Below are 19515 nucleotides of genomic sequence, written 5' to 3'. Positions count from 1 at the left end.
TGCAGGAGGAAAAAAAGAAGCCATGAAGAGAAAGATAGAGGAGATGGAAGAGCACTACCAAAGGAATGAAAGCAGAAAATTCTACAAGAAAATTAAAGAAGGAACTCAAGAATATAGTAGACCAAAAGTAACAGCTTGTGAGGACAAAGAGGGAAATTTGATGACAGATAAACAAGATGTTCTGGACAGATGGAGAGAATATTTCAAGGGAATTTTGGAGGGCAATCCTACCAAGAATGAGGAGCCACTCTATTACACCGTAGATCCAGAAATAGAAGAATTAACATTAGATAAAGTATGGAAGGTAGTGCATTGTTTAAAAAAATTATAAAGCACCCGGAACTGACGATATAACTGCAGAGCTGCTAAAAAATGGGGGAACTGATCTTCATAAGTGGATCAAGTTTGTACGGAATCAGGAAAGAATCCCAGAAGAATGGAATTTAGGTGCAATCCAACCAATACACAAAAAAGGAGACAAGATCTGCTGTTCAAATTACTAAGGAATTACCCTGCTGAATGTAACCTACAAGATCTTCTGTAGTATTATCTACAACAGATTAACACCATATGCAGAAGAGATTCTGGGGAAGTATCAGTGTGGATTTTGACCTAATAGATCAACAAGATACCAGATATTTGTGTTGAGGCAAATACATGAAAAGGCATAAGAGTATAACATTGAGCTTAATAACCTCTACGTAGACTTTAAGCAGGCCTTTGATTGTCTCGATAGAGCACAAATGCTAAGTGATTTGCTGCTGCTTGGTCTACCATTGAAGTATGTCTCACTTATTCAAGCAAGTGTTGCAGTGCGAGTGGATGGGAAACTGAGCAATTGGTTTAGCATTAGTAAAGGAGTCAGACAAGGGGACGCACTCTCTACAACGCTTTCAATCATACTCTTGAAGCAGCCATGCGGAAGCTTCAGATATCTGGTTACATAGGCGCAAAGTTGACTCAGATATGTGCATATGCTGATGTAGCAATTATTAGTAGAAGAAGGGTATCACTATAGAGGACAATATATGAGCTGAAAGAAGTCACAGGATCTAGAGGCCTTTCTATTAATGAAATAAAGACTAAGTACATGAATTTCACTAGGAAAGAAAATAACAACATGGATAGACTAGCAGCAGACAGTTTCAACTGTGAACATGTGCAGAAGTTTGACTATTTGTGCTCTAATATTAACAGCTCAAATTCCATGTCAACTGAAATAAAACTGCGCATCCTAAGTGGTAATAGATGCTTCCACATGTTTAAGAAATTGTTGGCCTCTAGTTTATAAAATAGGCAGCTGAAGCTGCAACTATATAAGGTCATCATCAGTCCAGTTGTAACTTATGGATGTGAAACACTGGACACTAATGAGTCTTGATAAGCAACAGCTAAGGATATTTGAATGTAGAGTGCTGTGTAAGATCTATGGGGCAGTTCAGGATAATAATGGTTTCTGGAGATCTAGAACAAATACTGAGCTAGACCGCCTCATACAAGGAGCTGACATCATAAGAATTGTAAAGAGAAGAAGAATAGCCTGGCTTGGGCATGTCCTCAGGATGGATACTGGAAGAATGACTAAAAAGATTTTTGAATGGAGGCCAACTGGAAGAAGACAAAGGAAGGCCACAAAAACGGTGGATAGATGATGTGGAAGAAGATATAAAATCTCTCAGAGTCTGAGGATGGTGGAAAACCACACAGGAGAGGGCAGAATGGAGGGAACTTGTTGTTATGCTGTGAGGAGGAGGAGGAGGAGGAGGAGGAGGAGGAAAGTGCAGTAGATAAATGGGAATTCAGACATATAAAAAACAAGGCTGATAGGAAGTGCAAATGGCAAAGCAGCGATGGCTATAGGAGAAATGAAAAGCTGCAGAAGTATGCATGACTGGGAAAGATAGATGCTGCTTATGGAAAAGTTAGAGAGACCTTTGAAGAAAAGAAAAGTAGCTGTATGTATATCAAGAGCTTATATGGAAAACCAGCCCTAAGCAAAGAAGTATATAGAGGCGCTATCCAAGGAAAATGAATTTGAAGACAATATTATAGAAAGAGAACAGAAAGTAAATGAAGATGTGATGAGAGTTAAGATACTGTAGGATGGATTTCACAGCTGTTCCACTCTTGAATAGCTCATGAGAAAAGTCGACACCAAAGCCTTCTCATACATCATCAGATTTCTCTTATTTTGTTATAAAAGCCATTTCTCCGTATGTATGTGGGAGCCCACAAAGTACAAAGATTATACAGAAAGCAGGTTATGTTTTGGTATTTAGAAAAGAGTATAGGAAAAGATTATTTTATTCATTTGAAAGCGATACTTTTCATTACAGTCTCCACACAAATTTGAGCACTTGCAATAGCGGTGAACGAGCTTTGAAATTACATTGTGATAATATTGTGCCTCCTGACATTTAAAACAGTTAGTCACATCCTCCCACAGTTGTATGTTGTCACGAAAGTGTTACATTGTGATCCACATCTTCGTGGTTGGAAATAGGTGGTCGTCATTGGGTGCAAGATCTGGAGTGTATGACAGATGAGGAAACGCCTCCCACTTGAAAGTATAGATTACTTCTCAAGTGTGATTTGCTGTGTACAGAGTGAATGTTACCGTGTGAGAACAAAAATTTTTAAGCTCAACTTTCCTTACACTTATTCTGGATTGCTTTTCTCAAGTTTTCCAAAGTAACTGAACAAGAGCTCTGTCACTTTGACTTGGCGGCTTTCTTGAATCTTCATTCGTTTTTGCGACCAGTTCGTCAGTCACAGTGGTTGGTTGTCCACCTCGTTCTTCATTGTGAACATTAGTTTGGCCACTTTTAAACCTTACACACCACTGGCACACTCCACATTCAGTGATTACATTGTTTCCATACACCTAACACATGTGCCTTTAAATTTCAGTCAGTTTATGTTTTTATCCCCAACCAAAAACTTCATTACCGACCACACTTCACAACTAGGAGATTTTAAATTGCAGCATATATTTAAAATTTTATTTTGAAATAAAGGAAAGTGACACAAACCCCCCGCCATTTTTGCTGCAGGCAAAAATGTAATCTATTTTCTGGATAGGCTTCGTATTTTCACTTTTGGTGGAGAAAGTTGGTGGTTGAAATTTAGTGAAAAGAACTTGCCGCGACAGTCTTTTTTTAATGATAGCCACCCGAACTAGTGCATCATCATCCATAACTCTCTCTCTCTCTCTCTCTCTCTCTCTCTCTCTCTCTCTCTCTCCCTCCCCCTCTCTCCCCCTCTCCCTCTCTCTCTCCCCCCCTCCCTCCCTTCTCTCTCTCTCTCTCTCTCTCTCTCTCTCTCTCTCTCTCTCTCTCTCATGTCACAATAATAGAAAATGTGCTGTCCTCCTGTGAACTTTTTTGAAGTCCTGCATCAATCCTATCTGGTAAGGATCTCATACCACATAGCAATTTACAGAAGACGATGGACCTGTATAGTGTTGTCAGTCTCTTTAGTAGATCTGTTGCATTTTCTAAGTGTTCTGCCAAACAAACAGTCTTTGGTTCACCTTCCCCACAATATTTGCTGTGTGCTTGTCCCTGTTTAAGTTATTTGTTATTGTAATCCCTACACTAATATCTACGTAGATATTCCACAAACCACCATACGGCACATGGTGGGGGGTACCCTATACCACCTAGTCATTTTGTTTCCTGTTCCACTCACAAATAGAGTGTCTGCATGTCTCCACATGAGCCTTAATTTCTTGTATCTTATCTTCATGATCCTTATGTGCAATGTATGTTGGCTACAGTTGAATTGTTCAGCAGTCAGCTTCAGATTCCAGGTATCTAGATTTTCTCAATAATATTCCTCGTACAGAATGTCACTTTCCTTACAGAGATTCCCATTTGAGTTCCTGAAGCATATCCATAACATTTGTTGTTCGAACCTACCGGTAACAAATCTAGCAGCCCGCCTTTGAGTTGCTTCCATGTCTTCCTTTAATCCTACCTGGTATGGATCCCAAACTCTCAAACAGTACTCAAGAATAAGTCACACCAGTGTCCTGTATGCAGTTTTCTTTACAAGTGAACCACACTTTCCTAAAATTCTCCCAATAAACCGAAGTCGACCTCTTGCGTGGCTATCACAGTGCTCACATGCTTGTTCCATTTCGTCTTGCTTTTTAATATTACACCCAGATATTCAAATAACGTGTCTGTGTCAGGCAGGACACTACAAATGCTCTATCCAAATATTGTGGGTTTGTTTTTCCTATTTATCTGCATTAGTTTATATTTTTGTACATTCTGAGCCAGCTATCTTTCATCACTGTTGTGGATTGGCAAGAGAGCCAACCCACTATGAGAGGAAGCCGAAAGGCACGCGTTTTAGCTCACGCAGGCTGACGTGAGGTCTGGAACAGGTCAAGGAAATGAGACTAGCAAAAAAGGACGTAGCTGTGGAATACTTAACTTTAATCCATAAATAGGAACATCGCTCTTGACGGTACAGGTTTTACAGCATCAATAGTAACTGGTAATGGCGCCTTGCTGGGTTGTAGCAAATGACGTAGCTGAAGGCTATGCTAACTATTGTCTCGGCAAATGAGAGCGTATTTTGTCAGTGAACCATCGTTAGCAAAGTCGGCTTTACAACTGGGGCGAGTGCTAGGAAGTCTCTCTAGACCTGCTGTGTGGCGGCGCTCGGTCTGCAATCACTGATAGTGGCGACACGCGGGTCCGACGTATACTAACGGACCGCGGCCGATTTAAAGGCTACCACCTAGCAAGTGTGGTGTCTGGCGGTGACACCACAATCACACCAGCTAGAAATTTTGTTTAAGTAATTTTGTATCCTCCTGATGTCACTTAACTCTGACACCTCCCGTATGCCACAGCATCTTCAGCAAACAGCAACAGATTGTTGCCCTCCCAGTCCACCAAAATCATTTATGTATGCAGAAAATGCTAGTGGTCCATCACACTTTCAGGGGCACTCCTGATAATGCCTTTGTCTCTGGTGAACATTTGCCATTGAGGACAATATACTGGGTTCTCCTACTTAAAAAGTCTTTGAGCAATTTGCATAATTGCTCCATGTGCTGGTACCTTTGTTAACAGCCTGTAGTGGGGCACTGTGTCCGAAGCTTTCCAGAAATGTAGAAATTTGGAATCTGCCTGTTGCCCTTCATCCATAGTTTGCAGTGTTGAGAGAAAATGGCAAGCTGAGTTGTGCTTGAGTGATGCTTTCTAGAACTGTGCTGATTCTTGGACATAAGCTTCACAGTCACAAGAAAATTTATTATATTTGAAGTGGGAATATGTTCAAGGACCTAGGTATTTAGCTGAATCAACTAACTTTAAATTTGTGAGGTTTATCATGGAACTGAGTGTTAATGTGAGTGTTAATGCTTTATTTTTTTTCTCTCTCTCTAGTACTCTTGTGAAGGACCTTATGTTTTATTGTTTATCATCAGTTACCAGTGTTTACGCTGTGCGGACGTCGTGTCTAAATAATACTGCGGTCGGTTTTGATCTTCTGATGACTTTACTGTTCAGTAAACGACAGCATCGTCGGCAGACAGTTTGAGAAGCCTGCTTGTATTGTCTCCTAAACCATTTTTATAGGTCCAGAATTGCAGAGGGCCCAAGACCTCCTTGGGTGACCCCAGATATCTCGATAGCTTGAAGAAAGGCAAACATTATTGACTAGAATATCTAGTGTCTGAGAATAGAAGTTGGAATATTTGCAGGAAGGGAAATTTTGTGGCAGAAGGACGAGAAACGGAAACTACTCTCAAATGTGGTGCTAACACACTGACTGTGTTCTTAATCGTAAGTGCCACAAGAAACAGAGACCCACCCAAGGGGCGAGAGTAACGCTGCTCCGTCGTCTGAGGCAGAATGAGTGCAGAATCTGTAGCAGGACTTGGAGCAGTGCTTATAAAGGCACGCATTATGCGCCTCCCACATGATGCTGCACTGTTCTCCAGACTTCTGTTCCTCCCAGGAGCTTCTTTACAGCTGGTCACATAATCTCCTGCCTCGTAACATCTCTGCTGACGTTGAGCTACCCTTCTGTGTGCACACATTGTGCAACATTGCAGTTCTAAGTACGCACTCTTAGTGACTCCCACGACTCATTCACAACTACTCTCTGAAATTCTGAAGGTAGCAAGGATTAAACACTGAGTGTAAGATCATCTCTAACTGTGCAGAAACCAAACTGCAGTCAAGAATCGAATGATACGAAAGGGGATCAGTTGTTAAGAAGGGACTGGAACAGGCGTGTTGGTTTCACCCAATGCTATTCAATTTATATGTCGATTGAGCAATAAAGGGGAACACGAGAAATTTGGAAAGGCAGTTAAAGTTCAGTTAGAAGAAATAAAACTTTGAAATATGATGATGACATTGTAATTCTGCCAGAGATGGCAAGTGTCTTTCGAGAGCAGTTGAACAGAATGGATAGTGTGTTGCGAAGAGATTATAAAGTGATCATCAACAAAATTAAAGCAAGGGTAATGGACTGTAATTGAATAAAATTGGGTAGATGCTGAGGGATGAGATTGGGAAATGAAAACCGAGAAGTATAAGGGCTGTCGAAAGAAAACAAGCCGGGAAGAAAACAGTAAGTAAACTGTTTATTATTTCAGAAGTAATCACCATAACTAAATGGGAATATTGAGAAACCTCACCTGTCCATTTTTTGACAAAAAAGAGTGAGCTAAGATTTTGTACTTAAAATGTATTGGCTGGTTGTGGTAGAGAGAAACCCTTTTCTGTGTTTCTATACATCCGTTGTATCACCTAAACTGAAGAGAAACTCCATATACACAAAAGGTATGGGATTTCTTGAAATTTTAAGTTGCCAGCACTGTTGACTATCAGTGTTACTGAATTTATCCCACTGTGAGACAAGACGGTTAGTGCCGTCGTGGGAAATTTTTGCGATTGCCTACATAACCACAATTGTACCCGAGTGTGGTGCATCCTTTCTTCCAAAGCACATTGATGGCTACAAATGTCTTTCTTCAGAGTTCCAAAAATATGGGAAGAAAATGGGGTCGTATGGATGCTGCGTAAGGGCTTCCCAGTGAAACTTCTGCAGCGTAGTCGAAACGACCATGGCAACTTGTTAACCAGTCCACGAAGGGGTGCACGGCTGGGTACAGTCGGAATTCTGAAGGCAAGCACAAACATTATTCTGTGAAGGCATTGACTGTCTTGTATCACAGTGGGATAAATGTGCTAACAGTTACAGTGATTGCTTTTGAAATAGTAAGTAGTTTACTTTTTTTCATCCATCTCATTTCCATTTGACTGCCTCTTAGAAGATTACTTTTGCTATTTGGGTAGCAAAATAACTAATAGCGCCAAAGTAGAGAATATATAAAATGGAGACTAGCTATAGCAAGGAAAGCATTTATGAAAAAGAGGGAATTTGTTAATATCAATAAAAATTTAAGTGTAGGGAAGTCTCTTTTGAAGACAGACAAAAATATGGAAACACCGTTACCATTATCTTCGTAATACTCTGTGGGAAACCCGTTGGCATGTGAAAAAGTTTCGATTTGTCTCCGTATGGATAAATACTGGTCCTGTATGGTGTTGTAGGGAATCTTATACTATTCTTCCTGGAAAATAGTGACAGGTATGAGTAACAATGATGGAGGTGGATAGTGATCGTGAACACTTCAAAGTAGACTGCAAAGGTTCAAGAATATTGAGATCTGGTGATGGTGATGGCCAGGGGAGATGTGACAATTCATCCTCGTGCCCAAAAAACCGGTCCCGGACAACGCGAGCTGTGTGAACGGCACAGTGTTGTCTCGGAACACGTTGTCACCATTGGGGAACGTACATTCTACTATGGAATAGACACGATGGCCACTGCAGTACTGTGACCTTGTAATTGGGTCCACAGAATTGCTGCGCAAATCGTCACCGATCCACCCTGCCGTGTTTCACTCTTGGTACGTAATGTCAGCCAGAAGTTGGAAATAGTATTAGACGAGACTCACTGACCAAATTACTTTCTTCAATTGCTCCATAATTCAGATTTTATTGCTCTGACACCACATTTTCCTGTTACGGGATTTTGCATCATCTTGATGGTTTTGGAATTCCAGCTTGCCCTGCAATTCCCTGGTTATGGAGCTCCATTCGTGTTATGGTGCAGGCAGGACTTGCAAGTCAGGCTTCCATTTCTGCAGTGACTTTTGAAACTGTCATCCTTTTATTTTTTGTTACAGGCCTCTTCCGTCACAGTCACGCGACACGTGCTTTCGAACACATTGTGACTTAGCGGATGATGTTTTCCTGCTTTCCCTGTACTCGGTATAGATCTTCAATACAGTACCTCTTGAAACATCAAACACTTTGACTGGCTCGGTTACAGAACTGCCCAAGATACGATCACCAACAATTTGCCCACGTTCGAATTCACTTTGCTTTGACACGATACTATCACACTACACAGAATGCAAAATGTTGAGAACATTGTACAGGTGCTGTTCGTGGTCAAATATGACGGCACAACGTGCAGTTTTGACTAGCATCTGCATTACATTTGAGCACACATTTCTCGCTGTGTTTCCTTATTTTTGACCGACCCGTATACTGATCGGTGTTGTCATTCCCCACCTTCTTAGCCGAGGTCACTAAGGTACACCTGCAGGGCAGGGCTATACTTGGAAGTAGTGGGTTGGAATCCTGTGGTGGAGCAACTGCCAGTGTTCTGTCAGTCAGGAGGAAGTTGTGGTCTCGTATTTAATTTTATTTAATCAGGGAGACAAAACAACAGTGGTCCTAGCTCCCTATTACCCGAACTGAAACTAAGTTTATTGTGGGTTATCTCTCCTTGCCATTCTAGTAAAGCCAGGTAGTAATCTTTGAAGAGTAGTAGGTGAACCTTACTGGTTCTTTCTGAGGCACACTCTCTTGAGGAATTAGTGACCCAAATATTGTACATCATTTGGCTTCCAGTTGCTTTGTGTCGGAAACCTATCTGCTTGTTCATTACCACCAGTTCCTGAGTGAACAGCTACCAGTGCAGGTTTACCTTGCCGCTTTCTCCTAACCTCACCGGGGTTTCGTCGCATTCTGCGACGACCTTCGATCTCGTCGCAGGGCCTGATGAAACTTTCAGAACTACTCGTACGTTTTAACAAATGTAGAGACCACGACACGTATAGCATCTTTGTCGATTCTCCTCTCTGTGCACTCTGAGTGCAAATATATTTGCCCAAAATTCTGCAAAGTGAGGTCGTGCCCTCTGGTCTAGGCTGCACCTCGTGTACCCAGGCCCCAGCAGTATTGTTGTTCATTTTTCCACTGCTTCCTGCCGGCAGCTTTATGTCGAAAGGTTTGTCGAAGCAGCTCAAAACTATTATATAGTTGGCCTGCATTTCCTGTACCGTTCCTGTATTTACTGCATTCTGGATATCGTAACTGTATGTGTTATGGTTAGGCAGGCTAATCTCTGCACCTTTCTGAGCTCCTTAGCAGCCACTTCATTCCACTGTACTGTAGCCCCGTAAATTATTATAGTTTGTTATGGAGACACACATCCAGTGTGCGCTCATGGGGTTTACACCCCAGTTTTTACTAAAGGCTCTGCTAGTGCTGGTGGCGTATAGTTCCTGTTTGGCAAACTCTGCTCCCTTGTTGTGGATTAAATCCCAAATGTTCCACAATGTCACACAAAGTGAGGGCACGCGACGCTCTCGACGGCGGTTTGTCCGTCGCGTGGAGCCGTTTAGCTCGGAGGCCCCGTCGGTGATATTCGAGATGAGAGGCCTCGTGTCAGCACGGTGTTTTTGAACCTCTCCTCTCTCTCGTAGTCATAAAACACAAATGTGGTGCTACACTAAATGCATCCTACCTTTAGTCACTCACACACAGCAGACACAGTTAAGAGACGACTCTCGTACGATGCTTGGGAAAGGTCCGCTGTGCGTAGAGGAACAAAGGCCCTTTTCCGATTAAGCAGCTGAAGCTACGTTTCTGGGTCTCCCAGCGGACATTACTATATAACTTTACTTTTTCTGGTGTTAAATAATAACAGATATCATTGTGCTCATGTAAATATTAAGCTAACAGTAGCAGAAAAATCATTGCTACTCAAAGCAATTGAAGGAGTAGCAGCTCCCTATCCCTATTCTCCAATGAAGTAGCTGGCCTCTTAATTTGGATATGATATTTGTGGTGTGAAGTGGTGTATATGTGATTTAAATATGCGAAATGAATGATAGCCAGATGTTAATGTGGCGTATAGAAACAAGACTTGCTACTTAAGTGTTCTTATTTTCTCTCTCTCTCTCTCTCTCTCTCTCTCTCTCTCTCTCTCTCTCTCTCTTTTGATTTGAGTGTGTGTGTGTGTGTGGGGGGGGGGGGGGGGGTTGTAACACCTCCGTTTTTATCCTGACCTGATCTGATCGAATAGCAGCCCAATATTTATTATTAACATGACCGTGAACCTAATGGGGCTGTTAATCGGAATTGACTGCTACGGAAGTTGTTACTTTCCAGTTCGTACTGTGCAATACAATAATACTGAATGTATGGTAATAAGAAACACCAACACAGTTTTACTAATTACGAACTTATATTCTGCTCAAAACACAAAAAGGAGACAGCCACTGCCTTCGTCATACATATCTAATTACGGCTAATCTCAGCACAGGCTTTCTTCATTTTCCATTATCGTCACACGCTAATCCATCACTGCATCCAACACTGCAATCCAAGGTTAGGCCGGCGCGGTAGACGCAAAACCAAATATTGGCACTAGTAACGTCACTGATCACTTTCCCGGTATTAATTTATTATTTAGGTGTCTAACCACGGCGATGGTGACACCCTTCTTGGTTAAAGACCCTGTATTTCAAAAATGGCCTACACACACACACACACACACACACACACACACACACACACACACACACACACCATTCCCGCCAACCACTCTGGTGCATCACGACACTCGCTCTCTCAACACGTCACAATCGATTGTTCGCCCTATCGACCCGGGCCGAGTGCAAAGTTATAGCCTACAGACCCCTTCCAGTGTGTGTGTGTGTGTTTTTTTTTAAAGTACATTTGCTGTAGAAAATTGTTTTCGGGTTAGCTTGTTACATTAAATACATAGGAGCAGCTCTCAGCTCTTTCAGTCCGTTACTTTCCTGATTAAGGCAGCTCGGAGTTTTTTAGGGATTTAATGTGACGAGCTCACAGGGAGCAGTTTATGCATCTTTTCTCAAATGTTCATATAATTTTGGCATAAAACTTTCAAGATACTAGTGTGTCCTTGCAGTTTCAATACATCAATATGGCAAAACGTTTTTGTGTTCTAAAAACATTGATTCTGTAAATATCTGTTTATACTGTTTACAGAAGTTAGAGAAGAAAGTTATTTTTGACGATAACTCAATAATGCGGAATTTCTGAATTGATTTATCTCGGAAAGCTTTGAATCCTAAAGTGCTGGTCCTGGTTATTCCTTTTGGTTTCTCTCTCCATTCCCATCCCTGCCCCTCCAGTAGTAGTGAAATGTCACGGAGGCTGTCAGTAGAAACCCGATAACTCCAAAAGCCTCGAGATGAGACAGTGCTGTCGGTCATTTTCAGTTGTTTCTCATGTTACCACTGTGCCACCCCCACTCCCAAACCAACCACTTGCCTTGGAGGTGCCAGGCAGCCTGCACTGTCCTCTTTCAGCTAATATGTGATATTTGCACCAAATTAGGTTGACATTGCTCCACACATTCCACACTTGTAATGGACACATCTGTCCGTTTCCACCACCACCTATGGGTCAGTTGTCGCCAGTAGTGTTATCGTTCAGTGTAGTACCGGTGAATACTGTCGATACGACACTAATGTTTTCGACAACTGTTAATGCTGCCCCCTTCCACCTAATCCCCCATCCTCAGCAAATCTCCCGTGACAAAATACCATCGAAGCTGGCATTGGTCGGCCTAGTAACACTATAACTATAGATCTGATGATAATGTTTGTCACTTCCAATATTTTTAGCACTTCACCACCTCCCAGTTGTGCACTATGATTGCTAGTGGTACAAGGAGCACCTATCATCCAACCTCCACCCCCAGTAATTTTTTGTTGTTCTGGAAGACAGGCCATATTTGTACCAAGTTTGATTGACACATTCCTCCTGGCATTTCAGAGCTACTTAAGTCAGTGTGAAACTGCAAAAATACACGAGCGTGCACACATGCGCACATGCAAAACTGTTTGAGGATGAACCACTTAACACGTGTCATCAGATGGGCATGCAACTAGACAGAATTCCCGCACTCACTTCTGTGGAAGTATGTAATATACTCAGTACTACTTGTCTCTGGTATTGGATTGGAAAAGGAGAACCAGTTGCATGTTGCCTGGCCACCGTCCTGCCCTGATCTGATGCTTCTTTCTTGTTCTTGTATAAATAATAATATACTTTTTTGAGTCATATCAAAAGCCTCATGTATGTGACATCTATTCCTAATGTAGAAACACTTCTTGCCAGCATATCTGTACCATCTGATGAGATCGCTTGGTGCTCAATGTACCGAATAGAGTGCAACAGAAATTTCTGCGAAGATATTATGCTTGTATCGAATGTAGTCATTAGAACACCTTCTGTAATGCACTACATTGCTGAGTGAACTGTGCATTGCTTTGCTATTCTTAAGGCACAGGTGCATTGATTATCCTTTTATCTTATATTTCCAAGCTTGCACTTTACTTCCAACACCAGAAGTTCATATTCCACAGTTGTCGTATTTTGACTCTTCTGTTAGCTCCTTCATCTTGTGCGCATCCTTTTCGATTGCCCTGTATATGAGTAAATTAAGAAACTGAGGCTAGCTGTAATTAATAAATATAATGAATTTCTAATAGGGAAGGGAGTTCTTACGACCCGCAGAATGTGCTCCCTTTAACTGAGCTTAGGGTAGCAAAGTTTAATGCCATTCTCTACGACTCCTTTCGCTCAGCACAGGTCCATCGTACTTGTTTCAGATCCCCCGAAGCGAGGTAGCTCAATGGCGGAAGTTCTGCGCCGCATCTACTCGCAGCACGGCATGCGTGGGCTGTTCGCAGGACTCGCGCCGCGCCTCGTCAAGGTGGCACCGGCGTGTGCAATCATGATCTCGAGCTTCGAGTACGGCAAGAGCTTCTTCCGCAGGTACAACGAGCGTCGAACGCCACAGCGGCGAATGCCACAGCGGCATGCCGGGCAATACCGGACGACGGTATCGGCCCCCGCACCTGGCGTGCGTGCCGGGAATGGGGCGATGGAGGCACCGGCGTGGCAGAGCCGCCGGTCAGATGAATAGGGTGGGGGAGGTTTTTGGCTGGGTCGGAAATTGTCAGCAGGCCGGTAGCGGTTTGATCCCTCAGTCTGCCCTCAAAAGTGCGTGCCGGGCAAATTTTTTATCCCCTTGAGAGTACAAGTTGAATGCTGCATATTTCTATATTTTTGGGAAATTTTTTGTTCTCTAAAGTATGGCAGGTTACAGTGAAGTCACTTCATGTAAAAGCTAAATGATTTATTTCTATACCCATCAGAATAAATAATTTGTGATGCAAATATTTTTCTTTTATTCTGTTACTAGCTCTTGTTTATTTCATTATTTGCCCCCTCTGGGATGGTTTCCAAGTTTTCTGATACTTCTATTGTCTTCACCTCCAGTATAAATAGAAACGGCTTTAAAGTTTATGATATTAGAAAATTATTTTAAATTCTGAATGAAAATAATATTGAGGTAGTGAAATCCACGAGATGCCTCAATTAGTATTTGAATTTCTTGTAATTTCCTTCCTCTTAAATATTGTGCAGACTGTCAGGGGACCAGGAAATAGGATTTCGGTGTGAAAGAAAGCAAAAATGAACACAACACAGTAAGGGAGAATACACTAGAGGTGTGCAAAAATGGAAGAAACATTTCAGTGAGAATTCTTTTTAGAAATATAGAAAATTGGAATTTGTACGAGTACAGTGAGACTGAGTGCAGGTGGGAAGAGAGTAAATCTCGTCAGTTTAGAATTTGGTACAGTATTGGCGGCATTATTTCTTCCTTACAGGAAATTTTGTGCACGTATAGGTTTAAATGTCGATTGCCATGCAATTGGGTATTTTTGGGTCGAATGATTCTGGCAGACTGACGTGAGCACAAAGTGGTGGATGGGCAGGACGTGGCAGCAGTGACCGGGGTTCCACTGCAAGTAGCTGGAGAGATCTGCCACAGGCTACACGGGCGAGACTCGAACCGGCACTCCCGTACTGGCCTGGTGATATTTGTTTTAAGCTGTAACAGTTGCACGCAGGGATTCCCTATATTTCTGTGCTCGGCGTGTGACGCCCTTAGTTACCACTAATAATAGTTTTCACCAGATAAAGGGTAACATACCGGTGGATGGGTCAGCTAGCAATGTTTTCCCCAAAGGATTTCCTGTTTAGATTTATGCTCTGTTAATGGATTTTATAGATTTTTATGATATTATGTGTAGTAATGTGGCAACAGATGTTTGTTAACCACTTTAAAATGTAGTGTATATTCTGAAATGCAGTGATGTGACGATGCACTGTAGCTGATATGTCTTGCAGAGCTTATATTTGTGGTTTCATTTGGGCATTTGTCCCATAAAGGGAAAAACGGTGGCACGGCACTTCCTGTGCCTGTAGATTTAATATCTGATGTCAATGTAGAATTAAAAGAAGGAGAGGAAGCAAGAAGAATAAGAAAAAGCAACAGCAAAGTTGTGCATTTTATTTAAAATTGACCTATAAAATTGTTTTCAATGTCGATCACAGGAGTCTTATTAGTGTTGAGCAAGGTGAAGCTTGCACTGGCAGATGTGTGTTGCTCTATTAACTGCAAGATAATTTACTGTTTGTGAGAATGTTATGTTAAATCATTAAGAGTTGTGACTGGAGATCCACTTGCATCACAATATCCCACTTGTGCATCACAAATACTGACTTTTAAATTTTATGTGTGGGATTTAATTACCTAAAAAGACTGTTGAGAAGGGCATGTTACATGTACACAGTAATAATGTATGAATAAAGGACTGTGAAAATGGTATTGTAAGTGGATTCAGGAAGTATTTGGTCTGAAATTGCTTTGTCAGAATCAATGGAACTGTTTTTTGTGCTTCCTTTATCACGTACTGCCAGCAAGGGGAAAAGTGCACTTACTCTGTGTGTGTGTTGTGTGTGTGTGTGTGTGTGTGTGTGTGTGTGTGTGTGTGTGTGTGTGTGTGTGTGTGCGCGCGAGCGTGTGTGAGGGGAGGGGGGAGAGAGAGAGAGAGAGAGAGAGAGAGAGAGAGAGAGAGAGAGGGAAAAGTGCATAACTCACAAATTTAAAAAAAAAATCTATTATTAAAAAAGGCCAGTGAGCTGCTTCTACATCCACTCTCCAGTGAATAATTTCTATTTTAAGGGTGTATAAAAATCTTGCAGGCCCACCACATAGAAGAAACGTCCTTGTTTCAATTTCGTCTTTTTATCTGTCCAGAGTTATTTTTTGGTTTTTAATGGTGGTTGACTCATTCCAGTGAGTAGATTCCCACCAATGCCTTTTCTTTCCTTCTCTGCTACAATGAAATAATTGTAATATTCTTGCAGTATACCATTTGTAACAAACTGTGATGGAATTACATATTTTCCATTCCTGGCAACAAGAGTCATACATTCAAACTATTGTCCAGTTGTACTTCCTACTTTGTTACTCAGTACAATAGAACCCTGACATTTTTCCTTGCTCCTAACTTGAATTTATGTCTAATTTATGTCATTTCCCCTTCACTTTGAATACACCTTTCTGTTCCCAATTTCTATACAGGAGAACACACTCACTTACAAATTGGTGTCATTTTGTTTCTTAGTTAATTTGTGCTTATCACTTTATGCACTTCAAGCAGTTTCCTCAAGTTGTATGTACTACTCAACACATTGTAAACTTGGATGTATTATTACTTTGGCAGTGGGTAGATGGAATACTCTGTTCCTTTTACATACATTTTTAATGCAGTTTTTATGGGAAATATATTTCTTTTATAAACTTTGTACTCTATAAAATACTTATAATAAAATGTTTGAGAACACTGTTAATGCTAACCATTTTCGTAACAGACTTTTACTCTTTCTCCTGTCCTACAAAGGTCTCTTTGCACACTTTTGAGGAACTAAAATATTGTAGAGGTAAGTGCAAACATCTACTGTTGAATTGAATGAACGTGGACTGTGTTGTACAGTCTGTCATCCTTCAATTAATCATTATTATGTTCGTACCACTAATTTGAGAGATGATTGTAGCAAGACAAACCAAAACCTTGGCAGTGATCAAATGGTTCGTGGCATGCCAACTCAGAACATGCCAATGATGAAGTGGATAATGTTAGAACAGTAATTAAGTATATATTTAACTTACATGCTGGACATGCAGGTTCAACATTCTTAACTCAAAGAAACAACGTTTATATGATTCCTTAACAAAAATAATCAATTTTTGAAAACATATAATGTAATTGGATGGATAAAAAGTATACTCAGAAAGTGCCAGTGGAACACACGTACCAAAATGTATTGAAATTTGCAAGCTCTTTGAGCCACTGACTCCTCCTCCTGGCACAAGATTTAAAGGAGAAAGAAGAGGGGCGAAGGAAAAGGACTGATGAGGTTTAGGAAACGGGGAGGGTCCAGAAAAAAGTCACCCAGAACCCTGGATCAGTAGAGACCTACCACATGGGATGAGAAGTAGAAACTGATGGTTGAGGACTGAGGAAAACCTGAGAGATAGGGTAATACTTGGAAGATAGGGTAATACGCAAGACAGAGATTACTGACTAAACATAGTGCATGGGTTAATAAGAGCTGAAAGCTAAGTGCACTGTATGTGATAGAGATTTTTGGAGGGGGGCGGGGATCATAAACAGGTCAGAAAATAAAAGATATAGAAAGCTAAAAGGTTGTGAAAAAAGGAATAGTGACAGATAAGCAATGCTGGCAACAAAGAAATTAAGGGGGGTAGGATGTCAAACGGACCAACTTGGAGCAGGAGAGACATTACAAGACATTTTAATATCCACTGTACTATACTTCTACAAATAAATTCATAAAACTTTGTCAGCATGACCAGGAAGGATTCAGGATTAACACGTGTAGCAGTGGAAGTTCAAAAACATACAAAGTAATTTTTTTTACATGTGAAATTTCATCTTTTTTTCCACTTACTACTGGCTGCATTTGTTGCTATAGTACAGTTTTCTTCATAAGCAAAAAAGACTCTTCAGTGAATTTTGCACAGCATACAAACCATACTTGCAGGTGTATGAAACTCTAGAATTTTTGTAAATTATGAAAAAATGAATGACCTGTTACATTTTAAAATTCTTGTTTAGAAAAAACTCAAATTTTTTATAGTTAACTGTCTCAATTTTTACCACAGTCTTTAATAGATTTAGAAAATTCCCAAGTTTCGTACACCTCTAAGTATGGTTTGTATGCTGTGCATAATTCAGCGCAGAACCTCTCTTACTTATGAAGAAAAGTGTACCTATAGCAACAAATGCAGCCAATAGTAAGTGAAAAAATGATGAAATTTCACATGTAAAAAAAATTATTTTTTTATATTTTTGAACTTCCACTGCTATGAGGGTGAATCCTGAATCCTTCATGGTCATGCTGACAAAGTTTTATGAATTTATTTGTAGAAGTATAGACAGTGGAAATTAAAATGTCCTGTGGTGCCTCTCCTGCTCAAAGTCAGCCTGTTTGACACCCTACCCCTCCTTAAGGTCAGGTGAGTGGCGAGAACAGAGGACGCGTGCTCCATTTGTGTTCTGAGAAACCGATGCCTGCGTGAAGAATCCAGATGGCATGAGTGGTGAAATGGGCACCGAGGTCATGACTGTAATGTTGTAGACTATGCTCTGTGCAGTAGCCACCAGAAAGATCGCGGTAGGCGCACATTGGCACGGCGCGTCACGGCTGGTAGTTGCCGCAAGTAGTGTCCCGTCCACCAGAGGGCACGCTTGAATTCGGATGCGACCTCTGCCGGCATAACAACAACTCCGGCAGCACGGGCCGTGCCCAGTCAGTTAACATCGGGCATGCCTAGGACAAGTCCCGGTCTACACTAAGTGAAGTGTGACGTAAACATGAACAGTGTTGCTACACTCTGCAACAGAATATTGTGTCCAGAATGAGATTTTCACTCTGCAGCGGAGTGTGCACTGATATGAAACTTCCTGGCAGATTAAAACTGTGTGGCCGGAACGAGACTCGAACTCGGGACCTTTGCCTTTCGTGGGCAAGTGCTCTACCAACTGAGCTACCCAAGCACGACTCACACCCCATCCTCACAGCTTTACTTCTGCCAGTACCTCGCCACCTACCTTCCAAACTTTACAGAAGCTCTCCTGCAAACCTTGCAGAACTAGCACTCCTGAAAGAAAGGATATTGCAGAGACATGGTTTAGCCACAGCCTAGGGGATGTTTTCAGAATGAGATTTTCACTCTGCAGCGAAGTGTGCACTGATATGAAACTTTCTGGCAGATTAAAACTGTGTGCCGGACCGAGACTCAAACTCAGGACCTTTGCCTTTCGTGGGCAAGTGCTCTACCAACTGAGCTACCCAAGCATGACTCACGCCCCATCCTCACAGCTTTAATTCTGCCAGTACCTTGCCTCTCGGTTCGGACCTTGATCAAGCGTGACTTCCTTTTAACTGTACGGTATATGTTACATTACATTTAGGAACTTTCGGGTAATTGAACATGTATCAATAATTACAGATTTCTGTAGTTGTATATATACATTTAGCTGTAGCTGTATTGCGTTGATGTACTGGTGGATATTGTGTGGTATGACTCCTGTAGTTGATAGTATAATTGGTATGATGTCAGCTTTATCCTGATGCCACATGCCTTTGACTTCCTCAGCCAGTTGGATGAGTTGGATGTATTTTTCAATTTTTTCTCCTGTTTTCTTCTGTATATTTGTTATATTGGGTATGGATATTTCGATTAGTTGTGTTAATTTCTTCTTTTTATTGGTGAGTATGATGTCAGGTTTGTTATGTGGTGTTCTTTTATCTGTTATAATGGTTCTGTTCCAGTATAATTTGTGTTCACCATTCTCCAGTACATTTTGTGGTGCATACTTGTATGTGGGAACGTTTTGTTTTATTAGTTTATGTTGTATGGCAAGTTGTTGATGTATTATTTTTGCTACATTGTCATGTCACGTACTACGAATGTAGTGCGGGACAATACGTTGAGAATGTGGGTTTTGCGGGAGGCGTGCCAGAGATAAATCCCTGCAGTCATTATTATTATTATTATTATTATTATTATTATTATTGTCATTGTCTTTCATATTTACAAACAAGTTCTGAGAAATATATCCAACTGGAAAGGGGAAGGCAGGTGTGAGATACCAGTTTAAAGATATTTATCTCTTACGGAATGTTCAGACAGGAGATTAAATTCTGTTCTACTAGAAGGTGTGAAGAACTCGGATGTTTCTCC

At 41.3% G+C, this 19515-nt stretch overlaps 1 protein-coding gene across 2 annotated transcripts in view; it reads left to right on the top strand.

Annotated features, from left to right (window-relative positions):
* LOC126109599 (probable mitochondrial glutathione transporter SLC25A40) overlaps positions 1 to 15064 on the top strand; it is an 87503-nt gene extending 72439 nt beyond the window's left edge. For both annotated transcript variants that reach the window (XM_049914641.1, XM_049914640.1), the window contains one exon: positions 12998 to 15064. In XM_049914641.1, the coding sequence (XP_049770598.1) occupies positions 12998 to 13314 (317 nt within the window). In that variant the 3' untranslated portion in view covers positions 13315 to 15064. The remainder of the gene's footprint in view (positions 1 to 12997) is intronic.
* The last annotated feature ends 4451 nt before the right edge of the window (positions 15065 to 19515 follow it).

Source organism: Schistocerca cancellata, chromosome 12 (assembly GCF_023864275.1).
Source record: "Schistocerca cancellata isolate TAMUIC-IGC-003103 chromosome 12, iqSchCanc2.1, whole genome shotgun sequence".
In the NCBI taxonomy this organism is placed as follows: domain Eukaryota; kingdom Metazoa; phylum Arthropoda; class Insecta; order Orthoptera; family Acrididae; genus Schistocerca; species Schistocerca cancellata.
The sequence above is the reverse complement of the archived record's forward strand: the minus strand, read 5'-3'. Positions and strand labels throughout refer to the sequence as shown.